Source organism: Myripristis murdjan, chromosome 22 (genome assembly GCF_902150065.1).
Source record: "Myripristis murdjan chromosome 22, fMyrMur1.1, whole genome shotgun sequence".
Classification (NCBI taxonomy): Eukaryota; Metazoa; Chordata; class Actinopteri; order Holocentriformes; family Holocentridae; genus Myripristis; species Myripristis murdjan.
The window spans coordinates 9,237,915-9,255,685 of NC_044001.1; the positions used below are offsets into that span (position 1 = coordinate 9,237,915).

The 17,771-nt window shown below is 42.0% G+C and overlaps 1 protein-coding gene across 1 annotated transcript in view; it reads right to left on the bottom strand.

Moving 5' to 3' along the window:
* Nucleotides 1-2,319: 2,319 nt before the first annotated feature.
* LOC115354676 (DNA (cytosine-5)-methyltransferase 3A-like) overlaps nucleotides 2,320-17,771 on the bottom strand; it is a 39,596-nt gene continuing 24,144 nt past the window's right edge. Inside the window, exons 7-23 of the mRNA XM_030045134.1 lie at nucleotides 16,871-17,323; nucleotides 16,238-16,396; nucleotides 15,832-15,939; nucleotides 15,048-15,204; nucleotides 14,602-14,748; nucleotides 12,006-12,050; nucleotides 11,537-11,616; nucleotides 11,236-11,348; nucleotides 9,767-9,950; nucleotides 9,582-9,666; nucleotides 8,931-9,076; nucleotides 7,542-7,632; nucleotides 7,138-7,286; nucleotides 6,441-6,526; nucleotides 6,037-6,106; nucleotides 4,603-4,721; nucleotides 2,320-4,404 (exon numbers count right to left, since the gene is read on the bottom strand). Of these exons, the coding sequence (XP_029900994.1) occupies nucleotides 4,263-4,404; nucleotides 4,603-4,721; nucleotides 6,037-6,106; nucleotides 6,441-6,526; nucleotides 7,138-7,286; nucleotides 7,542-7,632; nucleotides 8,931-9,076; nucleotides 9,582-9,666; nucleotides 9,767-9,950; nucleotides 11,236-11,348; nucleotides 11,537-11,616; nucleotides 12,006-12,050; nucleotides 14,602-14,748; nucleotides 15,048-15,204; nucleotides 15,832-15,939; nucleotides 16,238-16,396; nucleotides 16,871-17,323 (2,334 nt within the window). The 3' untranslated portion in view covers nucleotides 2,320-4,262. The remainder of the gene's footprint in view (nucleotides 4,405-4,602; nucleotides 4,722-6,036; nucleotides 6,107-6,440; nucleotides 6,527-7,137; nucleotides 7,287-7,541; nucleotides 7,633-8,930; nucleotides 9,077-9,581; nucleotides 9,667-9,766; nucleotides 9,951-11,235; nucleotides 11,349-11,536; nucleotides 11,617-12,005; nucleotides 12,051-14,601; nucleotides 14,749-15,047; nucleotides 15,205-15,831; nucleotides 15,940-16,237; nucleotides 16,397-16,870; nucleotides 17,324-17,771) is intronic.

The window sequence follows — 17,771 nt, forward strand, 5'->3', positions numbered from 1 at the left end:
TTTTGCATTATTTGCTCACAGAGTGTCTCGGCCCAAGCTTGACCTGCAATAGTGATGCAGAAATAATGCACATAAAATAGAAATATCATAAATAATGTATCCTACAACATATGGCATTAGTGCCAGTCAATAAACTATCCCAGTCCTGTTAAATGGCTCAGATGGGCTGCTGGCTGTGGAGTGGCATCATGTTCAACTGTCTGATCAGAGGGGCTGCAGGGCAACACCCTTATTTGAGGCACTGAAGGTGCTGTAGACAGAGGAGTCAACACAATGGAGTGCAAATTAATAAATCCCCTCCTCGAGGTCATGATGACATGAAAGCAACTGCAATGTCAGTGCACAAAACTCTCCATCCCCTGTATTGGCTTGCAAACAAGAATAAGCTTTAACACTGAATCACAGAAATCACTGTGCTTGCAGGTGTGTGTTGTCCAAATTCCCAGTCCAGCTCATCATGAGTGCACATGCTCAGTGGGGATGTGATGATTCATCCTTGTCACGGTTCAGATTACACCACGGTTTGATTCGAGGAAAACTAACCGAACCGACTAATCCAAGTTCTTTTGTTTTTAATTTAAACTTAGGCCAGCAGTTCAGCACAAAAGCCTGAACGGTCCTGTAAAACCTGTGCATTGAAACAGAACGGGGGGAGGCATGAGCAGTGCTGAAAACTCTGCAATTACAATCTCAAATATGTTCCCTGCCACATGACTTTGTGCTTGAAAAAAAAAAAACTTCATGAGCAAGAAGTTTGATTTTAAAAAATAAAATGTGGCAGGGGGTGCATGCATTTACAATATGGGTGCCCCGTCCCCCTACAGCTGAAATGATGCCCCAGCAGTTTGATGTACACTGCACTGAAAAGGTCATTAAAAGGCAATTCAGTGTCACGAGGTGCAAATGAAAGAGAACAAGAGTTAACGGATTTGTTTTTTTTTGCACAAAAACAATACATTTATTCAAGTGTTCTCCAGCACAAGTACATAAGGAGCCTTTATCTTCTGCCTGGACACTAAACATAAGTAATGGGGTAAAAGTGGAGAATGACTGCTACATTTCCTGTATGAACTGGTCTTGAGGAAAGCATATAGGCCATAAACAGTTATGACAGAAAGGAAGTCACACAAAGTGTCAACAGTATCACTGAATATAGAATTGACCGGCCATGAACAGTGAAATGCAAATGTTGCTGCGGATAGAAAAGAAAGAAGCATCGATTTAAAACAACATCTTGAAAAAACAGACATGGAGAATATTACGGCATGGAATGTAGATTAAGAAGCAATGCGTATTAAGCATACATTATGCTACAGTAAAAGTTATTACCGTTTTTTTTTCTTTTTCTTCTCGTTATGAGTACATGATTTTTCCCACAGATAAGCACCAACTACAGCAATCTCTAGTCTAAAACAATATAGGAAACCTTTCATTATTTGTTATCCTTATTTTTTCAAGTACAAAGTTAAAATGCCTTTGTTAATATATTTATATGAGTGAAGTAATAGTGCTTTTCCATTACTACAAGAAACTTAAAAACAGTCATTGTCAAGACAAGTTTATTTCTCTTCCAATCAAATATATTTTTCTTGATTAGATAAAATGTTTAGCACCATCAGAAACACCAACAATCCCTCTTTTAAATTCTTACAAAAGAAACAAAAGCAAAAACACCATGTAGGGCTGTGCAGTGAAGTTGAGACCATTCATCTTAAAGCTGTCCTTAGGCCACTATTAAGATCACATGACGTTTTATCTGGATTCACTTGACACAAAAAAAAATAAAAAAAAATAAAAAAAATAAAAATAAAAATAAAAAAAACCCAAAATTAATTTAACAGTACTAAAAAGTAGACTTGGAGTCTCCCTACATCTAACGCTCAAAGCAAGTTTTGAATCAAATTTGTCACTTGATTTTATTTTTAATCTAAGATTTTTTCTAATTTGATGATATATATTAGCAAAGAATTATATTTGTACATCTCATACGTAATACAAAAAAAAAAAAAAAAAAAAAAAAAAAAGATTAAAACAAATTGAAAAACAGCAACCGGAAACCTCTATGTACAAAATGTACACACATTAGGGGGATACAAGTATCATAGGAAGGGGGGAAAATAACATCTGGTCAAAATATCACAAAGCACAAGGTTTCATATCAACCTCTGTGTGCATGGACAAAAATGATGGCAATAAGGTCACTTAAGAACTTAATTACATTATGAAATTAAATTTCAAATAGCGTTATTTTTGAATTCTTAAATATGATATAGATAAGCGATAACATCTGTTCATTTAATTTTTTTTTTAAAATTCTAAATCACCAACTTTGCTCTTTGAGTGCCGACATCTCGTCAACTACGGTGTCAGTTTTAAGTTCTGACAAACTTCTGTCTAAATCCTCCATATTTAGCTTAGAAGTTACAATCAAGAGAATTTAGTTTGTGTGTATGTGTGTGTGTGTGTGTGTGTGTGTGTGTGTGTGTGTGTGTGTGTGTGTGCAATCCAAATTTGGATGAGCACCTCAATTTGTCAGCATGACTACCAGGGATTTATAAGGGAAATGGCAGAGGACAATCTGTCATTCATGGGACAAAATATGATACAAAACGCGTGACATAGTTCTTGAACTCTGTCTTACATTGTACAATCTTAATAGAAATAGACATTCTTTAAATCTGGGTAGTAGCATACTGTATCGCTGTTTTAAAACAGACATTATGGATGGTGAAAGAGGGAAAGGGGGGTTGGGGGTACAAATTTCAATCCGTCTACTGTACACTGAGTCAAATACATGGGTTTCACATATCAAAATCCATCCTTGTACTTCTATTGGCACAGCCCTACTGTATACAAAAAGTTTTACACGAGGGTAGATCAGTTCACATCATAAAACAAAACAAAAAAACAATTCACAAGAACCAATATTTTTTTTTTTAAAATATCAAGAAAAAAAGGAAGTATACATATAAAAGTGCTTTATAATGTTGGTAAAACAGCACAAAATTGCTATAAAAAGGTAGAAGAACTATGTGAAGCCGCACCATATTGTTGAGGATTTGCACCTGACAGTTTTTCAGTTTTCAGAGGTGGAAGGTGAGGAGGTTTACCCGGTTTTTTTTAACAAAGGCCTGGTCACCCTCCCTCCAACAAACACACTTACTAACAGTTGTACAGTAATGTCATTGGTCAGGATGAAACTAGAAAAAAGTAGCTCACCACAGACTTTGATCTTAAGGTTTTTTTTTTTTTTTTTTTAAACAAATGATGGAAAACATCATCTCCCATGCGGCTGTAGCTTCACTTTCTGTTTGTGCAGACCCGGTCTGAGTGTAGCAAGGCTGTATGATTGAATGAGCACCAGTATAATCTGTATAAAAGCTGTAAAAAATGCAGAAAAGAGGACATGCTCCGTTTTTGCACCATTTTCGCAGTTACTGTCGCTCCTTCTTTTCCTTTTAAATTGACACGACAGCACACAAAACAGATTTTTTTTTTTTCCCAAAAGTGTGGAAAAAAACCATGGAAAACGAGATTTTCAAGCAACAGGCTAAGAGTTCCGTATTGTCTAAACTGTAATGCCACATGGGCTATGATGTTTTTCACCATCTTGGAGCACCATGGTATTGTAACCATATTACAGTAGTACCTTTATTACCTTCAGTTGTGTATAGAAACTGTAAACAAAGAGGTATATGTGATCTGGTGTTTTGGATTCTCAGAGACACAGCTCTCCTGACACTGAAGAAAATCGCCTTTCTCACCACATCTCTGTGAGGCTCAGTAGCTGGAAGCATGGCTACACTGTAGGTGGCAACCGTAGCCCGCCCTGATGTCTGGCTGACGACAACGTACGCAGCCAAAACGTTTTCACATAAGGTATCTTGAAATCACTATCTTTCAGGTGTCTTCCATCACATCACCGTCTCTTCTAAAAAAAAAAAATGACATGTATAGCACTTTTCTTTCTCAGTGTCTTGAGAAGAAAGCATAGTCTCAAGTATAGCTTGCACAAATAAATCAATTCAAAAATACTTGATAACACTGCTAAAAGGTAAAATGACATATCAAAATTAAATAGAATAAGAATTACAATTCAAATACAAGAAATAATGTGAAATTTCTACGTCAAACGTTTTTTTTTTTTTTTTTTTTTTTCTCGCAAATTATACAAGAGTATAATTTGAGTATCAAGGCTCTTGTTTCTAGTCACAAAATACAGTTGTATTTCCTAAATGGTTCAGAGCGGGTAGTCTTGCTGCTCAGACACAGGCAAAGTAATCTTTGAGTGGTGCAAACAGGTGGCGGATGACCGGGACGCTCCATGATCTTCCTAGAAGCCTCTGCCTCGCCAGTCGGCTCATGTTGGACACATCTGTATAGTGGACCGGGAAGCCAAAGACCCTGGCGGGGCAAGCAGCGGGTGCAGATCAAACACAGACAGGGAGGAGATAGGAAGGCAAACACACAGCGAGACAGACAGACAGACAGGGGGAAGATACGGGGAGACAGTCTTGAGATTTGAATCTGCCAAGAGGCTCCAAATGAGTAAACAAAGACCTGTGAAGGTTATTTCGGAGGAATCGCGTTCGGCTTCCATACCTCTCCATCTCAGTGCACCAGAGTATGTCTTCCTTCTCGTTCATGAAGACAGGGAAGTGCTGGTCTTTGCCCTGCTTGATGGAGTTAGACCTGGTGGTGATGGTCCTCACCTTGTCAAACTGATGAAAAACAAAGAGAGCAAGACATTAGGGAAGTCAAAAATTAGTCCTCAGTATTTTTTCTCTCTTTCTTTCCTCTTTCTTTTATCCAGTGTGTATTTACAAGATGAAATTGCCTGTGTGTAGCAGTTTTTAATGGAAATGAGCTTGAACGTATGCAAATGATTTTGTGACGGCTAAATACAATCACAACTGTTGAGGGGGAGTCAAAACTGGACCAGCACGCTCCTTTAAAGCTGCTCTAGGGCAACATTTGTGTGTAATGATACACTTCTCTTATCGATCAACATCGCCAAGTGGGGCTAAAAAAGAGGAGAGTTTTCTGTCCCGAATGAGATGTTGTAGAGTTTTCCTTTTTGAAAAAATAAAATTCTGCTGTTGGCTATAGACACGGTGAAAGCTGAACTCGATCAATCAATCAATTTTTAATGCTTTGCCTCTGTTGTCTGGTTGGTATCCTTTGGTGTAAAGCATCGCAGGGCTTCTTAGTTGGTAAGAATGAGCGAGTTGAATTTACTGGCATGATTTCAGGGTATTTAAGTGATCACAGTTGATAGCAGGTCTCCTGTGTCTGAGCAAGGAATTACAACACCACAACTGTTATGGTTCACTGTTTACTCTGAGGGCGCTGCTCCCCCTCGTGCACCCACGGATATTTTCTCCAAGTTGAGTCTTACAACAGAAGGTCTCGGCTATGTGAGAGACTGTCAGGACAGGCAGCGCTGTAATATTTTCAGAGAATACTGCACTTTGTTTTCAGTGTGGGGGGGAACAATCTGGACTGCAAAATTGGAGGGGAAACATGCTGGCAAATATGTCCTTATTTTCTGCTAAGGGAAGTGACTACAGTAGTCAAGGGCACTGGCGAGCCAAAAGCAACTGGCATGCAAGAGCAGTTTGAGAAGTTTCAAACGGCACGCACGCACTCGCTCTTCATCCTAATGTATACACAACAAAAACAGAAACAGCTGGAGCGATAGTGCATTGAGCCTTTAAATTCAAAAAGTTCATGTTTCCTCATGCTGCAATCTGGAGCCACTACAGTGCAAAATTGCCAAATTCAGCTTTAAGCAATTAAACTGCAAATAGGCTGCATATCTCCGGACATATTTGGGAGGCGCCCCATATCATCGCTAGTGTGATTTTCCATTGAAATGAGGGTGAAAGAGTAAAGATCTCAGTTCCACATGGGCTACGTAACAGAAAAAACCTAATTTGCTCCTGCTGTGATCACTTCAAAGATCAAACTGACACTGACTTGGAAAAGTGAGATGTGTACTGGTTCAGAAAACATGTAGCAGTAACTTACAAGTACCTTAGCTGTTCTGCCATGTTCTAAACAATCCTGAAGGTCCAACTTGTCAGTGCACATGGCAGTCAGAGGCCTAGAGGGGAGACAGAACCAGACGGACGGCGTTCAATGAATCAAATATAAACAGCAAACTCATAATCGCATACTTAGACTCTGGGTCTCATTCATAAAAGCTTATTTAGCACCAAATGATGCAGTCAAATCTAAGCCAAACCTCTTTTGATGTCAAAGCGAGTTACTTTGATTTTAAATTCTATGAGGCATGTCACCCCACCTGGTTTGACACATACATTTTTCTTGAAATGTACAACAAAATCAAGGATAACGGCAAAGGATAATTCAAAAACACAAATGAGGACCCCCTGCCTCTGTCACAGGCTGCTGATTTGCCTTCGTCCTGTACCAACCTGTTCATGCCGGGGAGGTTGCCCCAGAAGTAGCGGGCACGGTGGGCAGCGGACACCTCCTTGGCATCGATCATCACTGGGTTGCACTGACGATGAAGCGATGCAGAACAAAGGCACCAGTCAGAGACGAACCAAAACAAGATGCACTTCTGTGACTTTCATATAGGCCATTACAGTATATTTAGCACAAAATAGCAGTGTTATTGATAATGAGCCCTATACCTGTATATCACTGATCAAAATTGATGAGTTACTGCTGTTAGGTGTATTTCCAAAATTATACCCATTTAGGAACTAAGAAAAACAGCTGTTATTAGCTTGATGATGATGCATGTTTAACATTATAAAAGAGTTTTGAAAGGGTTTCAGTAACTAAAGAAGTTGAACAATTTTTGCAACCCACACAGGATCATATAATCCTTCAAATTTAGGGAAATATGAAAATGATCAAAATTGTATAACACTGATCTGCTTACTGGAGATCATATGACATTGTCTGGCGAACTATCTCTGGGCATCACATTAAAATGAGCAGATCAAGATCTCTGGTCAGTGGATGACAGCAACAACTCCACAGCTAAAGATAACGAATTAGTACCACAAGGGGGCATTCATAATCTATCACCCCGTTCGTCAGTGGTGTTACATGCACGCATCACAAGCAGCAGAGAGTAGCCGCATCAGTGAGGAGGCTGACCTCTAAGAAGCGAGATATGTCCCTCTTGTCACTGACGCCCATGGCAACCACGTTCTCAAAGAGCCAGAAGAAAGCCCGGTCGTCGCCCTCCTTCGGCCGGGCCTCGTGGAGCAGCCTGTAGAACTCAAAGAAGAGACGGCCGGTGCCCTCTACGGGACAGAGACGGTCAGTCCACATAGTGTTGACAGCACAGTAAGGGGCACATATAGATGGCACTCTTGCAATTAGTCTATTCATGAGATTTCCTTTTACTTAAACGTACAGGTGAGGTGCTGGACTAAGTAAAGCCTGCACGCAAGACTCTTTTATTTTCACCTGATGAGCATCCACACTGAAATCAAAATGAATCAAAAATGCTGCCAAATTATTTAAAAGATGGTGGAAGGAAATAGGTTTAGACTTACCATAAAGACCTTTCCTAGCAGGATTGACTATGGAGAGGTCATTGCAAGGGCTTCCTCCAATAACTAGGTCAAAAGGACCCCACTCCTGAATCTGCACCGAGACAAGAGACAAAATCAAGAACAAGAAAAAAAAAAAAAAAATGAGATGAGGACAGAGTGCAGGTGGTGCAAGTTTAGAGCATGGTAATAGACTTAATATAAGTCAGGAAACATTATAGAGAATAACATGCTGCAAGGGAAAGTGAATGAGTGCTGTGTTTCCCTCTCTTAAAGCTGTATTAGGCAAAAAAAAAAAAAAAAAAAAAAACGGAGATAGTGTCTGAGAAAAGTGCTGAAAGAGAGAACAAATTCAGCCACTCTTGGCATCGGCTGGATTCTAAAAAAAGGCTGCTGTAGGTACATAAAGACCAACACATTTTGGCAGAGAGCCCTCTAGCCTCCAGTTTCTACCTTTTGTAAGTTCATCTCCCTTGTTGTAAGGTGAGGTAGTGAGTTTTGTGTCTTTCTTGAAAATTTGAACCTCGGCCCTAACCCTATCACATTACCTGATGTCGATAACTTCGCACAACCCAGTGGGGAAAAAAAAGAGACAAGAGAGGAAAAAGATTTCACTTTGTACTAAATGAGGTGCTTGCTTGCTGCTGCTCAGTAGGAAGGCTTGTATTTTACTCTTGAGTTTCAATATATTATATCCCGTGGGCGGAGAAGTGCCCATATCTGACAGCAGAGTGGGCAAAGAGTCTTAATCCGGATAAAATCTACCGGGGCCCCACATCGTGATTTAGCCTGATAAGATGGGCGTATTTTTGTTTCCTAATGCAGCTTTAACCGCTACCATCAAGGTGCCTTTATGCACTGAACGCCTCATCTGCTCCAGTGCAGCTGCTCAGTAGCTGCTGTACAAGATCACATTATGAGCAAAATCAAATATCACAATCTTTGGCTGAATGCCTCAATACAGATATTGTGACGATACTGTAGGAATGACTATCGGTGTTCTTATAAGATATTTACACACAAGACATTTTTGATAAACAGTTAATAGTAATGTGGATATGATGACCAAGCAGATTGAGACCTATAGCAAAACAGATACAACAGTCTAATAACGTCAGAAAATTGCATTTGTTTAGTGTAACTCAGCCTTTAAAACCAGGAAAAGACAGCACTAATGCTATGTTGTGATATTACGATATCCAAAATCCCAGATGATATCTAGTTTCATATTACTATATTGATAAAATATTGATAGATCTCCCATCTCATACTGCTGTGAAAGTATGACTGAATTTGAGGCGAGGCACTGCTGAAAAAGCTCAGACGATTACCAGCCCTTATCCGGATACACGACGGCTCAAGAAAAAATAAGCGAATAAAAACTCAACTCACATGTTTGCGCGTGACATTCCTCACATCGCCAACGTACATGATGCGACCCTGATGCCGGACGATGCCCACAGTGATGGAGTCTTCGCATACCTCGGATGCCACGTAGCGATCCACCTGAATGCCCAGTTCTTTCAGCACCAGCAGCCCTGCGACAGGACGGGGTCAAAGGTCAAAAACAACACTGAAAACTAAGAGCAGACACACCCTTCGAGGCTTTAAGATGCCTAATGGGCCATGCACAGAAACACAAAGTAGCCACTAAAAATACTCTGTTTTCCAAGTGGTAAAGTTAATGGCATTTTGATAGAAAGATATAAAAAAAAAATAAGAATGTGTAAGGAGCGTTAGGAGTTTCGTTTCACTGTGACTGTAAGAAAGAATCATTCTAAGTGCAACACTAAAAAAGCCTAATTCCCTCAGTCCTTTTATCAACCCATTAGTCACCTAAGCATGAAAAGCTATACAGTCCTCTGAGTCTAATCAGTGTTTGGCTTGGTTTCTAAGTGAGATCATTCTGTGCTTTCAGGTGCTGTCGTACTATAGAAAGAGTTATGTGTTCAGCGCGGAAAGAGGCAGTTTGGTGTAACCTTATCCCAGCAAAATGTCTCACACTGACAAGGACTTAAGAGGGAAATCCAGTTCTTGCCTAACCTGTTGCTATGCCGTCAAATAGTGACAGGACACGAATGGGCTTCCTCTTCTCCACCATGACTGGGGGGTATAGCTTTGGTGGTTCCTGAAAAACAACCACAGAGTCAGGGCATAATCAGACACGCATGGTCTCTGCTTGTTTGAGGCCTCAGGTTGGGGTTTAGCACGAAAGGCGCGTTACTCACAAAATCTTGGTCGTGATTGTTGGCAAAGAAGCGCTGGAGACGGCAGGGCCAGTCGGTGCGACGCTCCAAAAGGCCAAACACACCCTTCTGTCCGCACATGTAGCAGTTCCACGGGTCCTCTTTAATAGCTGCATGGGCCGCTCCTGGCCCCACGAGGAGGTCAACACACTCCACACAGAAACACCTAAGCACAAATGGAGGAGGTTTACTATTATCCTATTATTCACACCGTTAGAGGCATGCATGGACGGGGAGTTTGATGGATTGGCAGACAATTATGTGAACAGCCAGAGAGCTATAGAGGGCTTTCGGGTGATGCAACGCACCCTCTGGCAGCCATCTGGAGAGTCCCCAATTTGGTCAACAGCTGAGAATGGCTGTTTTTTTCTGAACTTACCACATAAGAATCTCTATAGAATTTAATAGACGATTCATTTCTGTGTTGTTTCTGACTGGGAACTTATCATCTCACGACTTAGCACTTAGATATCGTCATCTTATTATTAAAGGCACACTAGGCTGTTTCAAAGGGGAGGGCACCCCACCTTGTTATGATTTAGCAAAAAGTGATGAGTGCCACTCAATTCTCAAAAAAAAAAAAAAAAAAAAAAAATATAACTTAAAAAAGCCTCAGGAGTTTAACCTATCATAACCCACAGATAGAGCAAAGCATAGATAAGATAAGCATTCACAATTGTTACAGTAATTCTATGGGTTATTAGTCTTGGCGTTAACCTGAGGCTTTTTGTCCTCCCATTTGAAACTGCACAGTCTGCCCTTACGCTAAGCACCATATATTTATTGTGTTGTTATTACCAAACTTGATGTGCACAATTTATCTACGAGTGTCTAGAACTGGTATCTTAAAACGGACACTGTCTGCTTTGTTAAATTCATTAATTAACCTGCTGACTAATCAGCTGGCTAAGGATGCCAAAAACCATCTGCTTGTTAAGATAACAAAACTGAAGCGCAGAGTCTTGAGAGCAGCAAAGGCTAAAGACGAGGCAGTTTCCTGTGTCACATTAACCTCAATTTGGAAAACCATCACTGAACAGACCCACACCCACAGTCTCTCTCAGGTACCTCTCTTGTTTTCTCGCCTGGTTGTTATTTTTAGCCATTATTTCTGCAGAGCCAATTCTCCGATGGACCTACATGATGGCTCCAGACGTAGTTGCTAGGAAATTGTGATGCAACTACAAAGCCTCTATTGTATATGTGTAATGTTCTTGAAATAGAAATGAGACGTTGTGCAGTTTTCCGCTGATCATATACCGTGGCACTGCCCACAGCGGTAAACACCTACTGCTCCACATGCGAAAACTGTCTCGAAATATGACACAGATTGTGATCATTTTGAATGACATGCGACCATTGATGTGAACACACTGGCTGATGTGGTCTCTCTCATAACTAGGCCACACGATCACCACTAATAACGCAGAGAAACCCAGTGGAAACCTCACCGGCAGCAGTTGTTGTTTCCACACATGAGGACCTCCCGCCCCCCACAGCAGATAGTGCAGTATGATTGGTAGCCATCATCGTCATACTGATATGCACATTCTAGGAAGCAGTTCTGAAACGAGAAAATAAACCAACTCAAACATGATTAGAGGGATATACTGAAGCGAAAATTAAATGGGATCAGGTTCAAATGTGTTTATTTTATTATTAGCTTTAAAAGGAGCTGTGATTCTTACAAAACAGCAGTTGTAGTTTAGGTCCCTGCCTCTACACTCTTTAATGACTTCTATCAAAGCTTACCTTACAACTTTGGCACATTCCTCCGGCAAACAGCGGGTGCTCAAGGGAAACATTTAGACTTCCACAGGAGATACAAATGTCTGCAGAAAGAAACATGGCATGTCAGTATTTAACAGGCCCAAAGCACACACTCTCGTAGAAGCCACAGAGGTGTGAACACTCCGCTGCCATGCTCTGAACTTCACACTTCAATGAAATTATTTGAACAGCTGTGACGCAAGTCTAGATCTCATAAGCCTAGCCAATGTGTTTGGAGAGAGCACACAAGAGACCCAATGAGGCAACAGAAATCATGGAAATGTTATTTCTTCTTCTTTACGCTTTTATCATTTTATTAACACAGCCCCGCATCCGCCGCTTTGCTCATCAACATCAAGGACAAGTGTAATCTAGACGACTAGGTGTTTATCCCCCGAGAGACCCCCTGGCGCTGCTGGAAGCCAGAACACACAGAGGACACATCACTTACCCTCTATGCTGCGGCACTTCTGTCTCACTTCATAAACAAGCCGCTCTGCAAAGACAACACAAAAAAACCTAATGAGGAATGGGGGTTAATGCTCGCAATTATGTTTCTGCTCTCCAAAATCCGTCTGCAAGGTCAACAGCTTGTAATTAGTCTTCTCTCCCGTATTTGTTTAGGCTGATATTTTCCGACTTACTCGAACTGAGAAAAGGTGTTTGATACTGTTTCCACCTCCATACGTCCAGTGGTTCGGTTACTATGGGTAGCATTTATGGGATTTTTTTTTGCCTTAGATGCTTGGATGGGTGAACTGTAACCACTGAACACATTTATCCTTCTTTTCTATCCTTCCTTTTTATTTATTTATTTATTTATTTTAATTCCAAGACATGCATTTCAAATACACGATACACTGTGTAAATAAGACAGCTTTGGAGATCCTGGACCGGTTTATTTTTTCACTTTGACGGAGCAAGGCTAATGACTCCCATAGACTTCAAGTCTTTATGCTAAGCTAACAATGAAACGCTACCCATAGGAACTGAACCACTGGACGTACAGAGGTGAAAATGGTATCAAACATCTTGTCACAGTCCTGCTAAGCTGGAAAAGAGGTATTCCTTTAACATATTGATTGAAGGTATTCTAAAGAATCATATTATATCTAATACTAGGGAAGCAGTATCCGTTTCTTGATCAATACTGATAGTGAGACCAATATTGGTCTACAATGTACAGTAAGTACTTGGCCAACAGAGCTAACACTAAGGGCTCTAGTTTCCCGGCGCAGCGCGGGGTGGCGCAGTGAGGCGAACCCCGCGCAGAGCTAGTTTCGACCGGCGAAGCGGGAGAGGCGGACAGTGTCCAAGTTTCGCAGGCGGAGGTTCGCCGAGATGGGAGTGGCGGCGCAGCGGGGGGAGGTGCCGACAGATTCGGCTTGGCGCAGTGACAGTTTCGTGCTAAAAGGCTTCGCCGAGGTGCGCCAAAAGCTCGCCGTCTGAAACCACGTCTACTTTCAGCGCAAGGCGGAGCGGAGCTGGCGCAGTCGAAGTTTGGCTGACTGACGCACATCACCAAAACCTCACGATCAGCACAAACGGTGCCAATCTCCTTTGATCTGACATCAGCTGTGACGGGACAGTTGATATGGAGATATATGTATGTGCTGATTGTGATCGTAGCATTGAATAGTGTTTTTTTCGGTATTTATTGCATCGTTCATGTGTCTAACATCCCGGAAGCCTGCCTGTGAGGTTTTGGTGACGTGTCCGCACTGCTCACCGGTCTCCGCTCCGCGCCTGTCTCCTGAGCTCCGCTCCGCCCACGGCAATAGACCTCCATGTCAGCTGTGTAAACTTTCATTACGCCTTCACGCAGCGCATTTTAAAGGCAAGGACAGGGGCTCATTTGATTGGTTACATGTGAATCGGCTGTGTCAAACCCACTCCATGCCTTCTCTCCTCCCCTCCGCCGGTAGGAGGGATGGCGGAGTACTTGCGCCACCGAGAACGACGTGCCAAACTTGGAAAATCCGCCTGGCCACACCCAGTTGGCGAAGCGCATCTGCGCTACGCCCCCGCCTCGCCTGGTCTGCGAAACTAGAGCCCTAAGAGATCCAATGCTTTCAGTTGTATGCGCCAATGTGCAGGCCGGTGCCTTTGGAAAGTGCTTTAGTGTGTTTCAACTGTTTAAATGAGCAAAATATCAGTGAACGTTTGGGAGCATTTTACTGCAAATGAAGACGATAAATTTCCAGACCACAGATTTGGCAAAGGAAACCAGCCACCACCAGCTAACTGTACAGCAGACACTGATCTTCTCGTAAAAAAAATATTGTCTCGCTGAAGAGGGTTGAGCTTGCATCGGTCATTGATATTGGCGAGGTCTCAAAATAAATTATTCGCACTTGTACTCAGTCAGAAAAAAGTGGTATTCATGCAGCCCTAATTACAGCAATATATCTAGGCTCAGCAGGCAACAATTAATGATCCAGAGCTTGGCAGAACAAATTCATATGCTTTGCCTTAAATAAGAGAGTTAAAGGGCACACAGTTTCAGAATTCCTCTATGTTTTTGCTGTGAGTCTTGGAAGTCATTTGTGAAAATCAACAATTCTGCCTACAGAAGAAGCCAGAGAAATACGACTCAAACTGGCGATGCTATCAGGTACAGTGTGAGGCTACTTAAATTACAATAAACTGGGTAAAATATTAAAAATAACTAGGCAAAAGAGTAGCAACAAGGCAGCTCTTCTTATAAAAATAGTTTTGTTCAACTGGCTGCATCACTCTAAAACTGGTGGAGCACCTGTGGTGGTTTGCTGGGAATGAGGGCATATTTTCCAGTTCTGAATCAGCCTCAGTAATATTAATAAAGCACATTTTGGGGAAAAGAAACTCAAACAAAATCCCATTCTGGACTGAATACCTGATGGCATACTGGGCGGTGTCCCCTTTTAAATCCGCCACGCTAATGCACTACATGTCCATTTGCTATTTCTCCGACCACTTACTCTGATATACAACTCAGTTGAGTTCCTCCCAGGGGATGGATATAGGGTTCACGACTCCTATTTAACCCAGTAAATGAGGCACCTTACCTCTTGTCCTTTCGTCAATGATGTCCTTGACCTTGGGTTTCTCTGCTGTGCTTTTGCGAGGCTTTTTGGCCGGAGGGGGCGTGTAGGCTGCTGCCTCTGGCTCTACCCACATCTCAGGGTAAACCTCTTTATATGGGTTACGCTCCTCTGGGGTGCACAGCATATCAGACAATTAATATTAAGGGTGAGATTCTGAATTATTCAATCACTGGCTTAATTAGTCATGAAAAATTGCTTCTTATTCCTGAGTGTTTTTCTCTAATCATTCTGAGTGCAATTTATAGCTGAAGTGGTCCATTAGTAGCTTTTAGCCGCAACAAAGTATAAGGGGTGATACACGGGGGAGTTTTTTGGACAATGTGGATTGGCAAGACTCCCAGCTATTGGCAACAAAGTGAGACACAAGGTCAAAAATTCATGCTTCAAGCTCAATCTTTTCCTCTTACCCTCGGGTGGCTCTAACCCCTTGGGTCCAGTTGGCTGAAACCCTGTCATGGCCCACTCAATCATCTGCTTGTTCTGCATGTCCACCGACTTGGACGTGTCTGTCTCATCACTGTCAGGGCAGGACATGAAGACTTTGCCTGCCCGGCTGCTGGCCACCTATGAACAAAGACACAAAGAGCTCACTTCCATCCTGTAATGTATCCGTCTTTGGAAAAAAAACATTGTTCATCGCATGAAATGTCTACAACAGAGAGGCTCTAGTCTGATTCAGTGTTGTCATTTCATCAACAGGGGGTGTTGAGCTCCCCACCGTCCTTTGAAAGGTACCAACATCTGAGCTATCAATCAACTCCTGAGAGCAGATCTCACTTTTTAAAGCAGCGGGCATTTAATGTTGAAATAAAATGGTCTTATCTGGTCTATTTTCTGTTTATTATACTAACTGCAGGAGTGCTCATTCCAGTTTTATTCATACCAATTTTAGCCCCTTATCACGTTCATCTTTGCCTAAGGGTGGCATCCTCACCGGAGCAAAAACATCTGTGTTGTGCTGCAGACACCAGTACTACTTAAGTCAGCAAACCAATGCACTACATTAGCAAACAAATCTATAAAATGCACCATTATAAAGAATCTCATCCAGAGTTGCTGCCATTCTGTAATTTTTGAAGCCAGTTAACCCGCTCTAATATGCCATTATGACTCGATGTGGCTGTAGAAAGTGATTATTGCCATGCTTACTGGAAAAAAGGAATTGGAGATCCACTGTAATGTCATGCTCACCTGTAGCACTTCATAGATGGCTTTCTTGTACATGGGCTGCTTGTTATAGGTTGGTTGGTGAAAGGCATTGTAGAAGGAACTTAAAGGCATGAGTTTCTCTACACAGACCTGTTAAAACACAAAGGAAATACAGCTTTTTTTCATTGCTGTGAGGCTCTGGCATGACAAAAAGATCTTGTTGCTGTTGTCAGGTAAAAAGCTTTTCACTCCAGTGAAGAGTGATCTTCTTTTTTGTTTTAGTCTTTTACTTTAACTGATTATAGGTCATCTAAAGGAAGACAAATACTAAAAAAAAGCCTGATTTCAAATAGCTGGGTTTTGACAAAAGCAGTGCTGTTTGCCTTAACTCCTGGTCTAAAATTTTCACCTGATAACAATATTAAAAATATCAGGTCTTATCACGCACCACTGAGAATTTTCCATCCCCAAACCACATGACCCATCTGGTCCCCTCCGCGGCTCTGCTCCGCCCTGTCATCCTCCAGGATACGATGCGGCCTGGCCACCAGGAGAAACCGCGTAGCTTCCCCCAAACCAGCTCCCCGATGCCAAAACCACGGCCATCCTACAGCCAACCAGAGACAAAATTATTCACCTCACCATCCACTTCTGGACATAATTCTGAAACAGTTTTAAACCCTGTCTGCCTTATTTGGGATGGTGGGATTTAGATAATTTCTCTAAAAATATAAGCAAAATAAACATGCAAAAATAAACTCAGGCATTAATGAATGTATGAACAGATGCAGGCAACAAATGTACAAATAAACACACAGACAAAATAATAATTAAGTCCATAAATAAACAGTTTTTGGCTTTGGGTTGACAATGGCATCCCACCACAAATGAATAGGTTCCCAAAACAAGAATGGTTGGTTTACTTGACATGGATTAACCCTGGCCTAAGGCTAAATCCTTTCTCCAATAGAGATCTCTGTTAAAAAAAAATCCTGTTAGTCTACAACCGGGTTTAATCAATGCCTCTCACTCCAGCTCGATATCTCCTTGACCGCCCTCCGCCTGTGTGATTTTTTTTTACCTCGTACTCGGGCTCAGTGTCTGTAGACTTGGGTGATGTCTTGTCTCCACCTCCGATGGCCACGGGCTCAGGGGTTGTGGCCACAGTGGGGGAGGCGGGGTCAGTCGGCTGCTGCTGCTGCATTTGCGGCTGCTGATGTTGCTGCTGCTGTGGCGGCAATGGCTGTGATTGTTGTTGATGCTGTGGCTGTGGCTGGGACTGAGGCTGAAGTTGAGGCTGAGGCTGAAGTTGAGGCTGAGGCTGAGGCTGAGGCAGAGGCTGAGGCTGAGGCAGAGGCTGAGGCTGAGGCAGAGGGCGCGACTGTGGCTGAGGCTGCTGCTGCTGCTGCTGCTGCTGCTTCGAAGGCAGGGGGTGTTTGATTACTGACACCTGTTCTTTCTGGGTCTCTGTTTCCATCTCCTCATGGTCCTCCATAGCATTCATGGCTGACACCAGTTTGGCCTTTTTCTCTGCCTGAAACAACACAGCCCAAAGACAGCAGATAAGTCAGCTGCGGTATGGAAACTGTGCAGGCGTAAAGGAAGCACTATTGTGGACAGGCGGCGAGATTTACCTTGCATTTCTTCCCGTCAAACAGGCGAGATTTATATTGTGTTTGTTCCAGTCAAATAATGCATTGAATACCATAGAAAAAAGAAAGCAGACATATGCCTTGTACATACCGTAACCTGTAAGGCCATTTTCAGTTCATTTCACTTTGATTGTATGAACTGAGGCCTTCGCTTTACTCTATACATTGGCTTTTGTTAATTTGTGTTTAAAAAAAAAAAAAAGGCAAATCACAGCTATAGAAATCACAGCTTTAGAATACATGGCAGCACTTTTGTTCTTTCTTTCATTTTTTAGTGTCTTTTTTTTATAGAGAAGATACACAGACTATAAAAGCCAAGATCATAAGCGA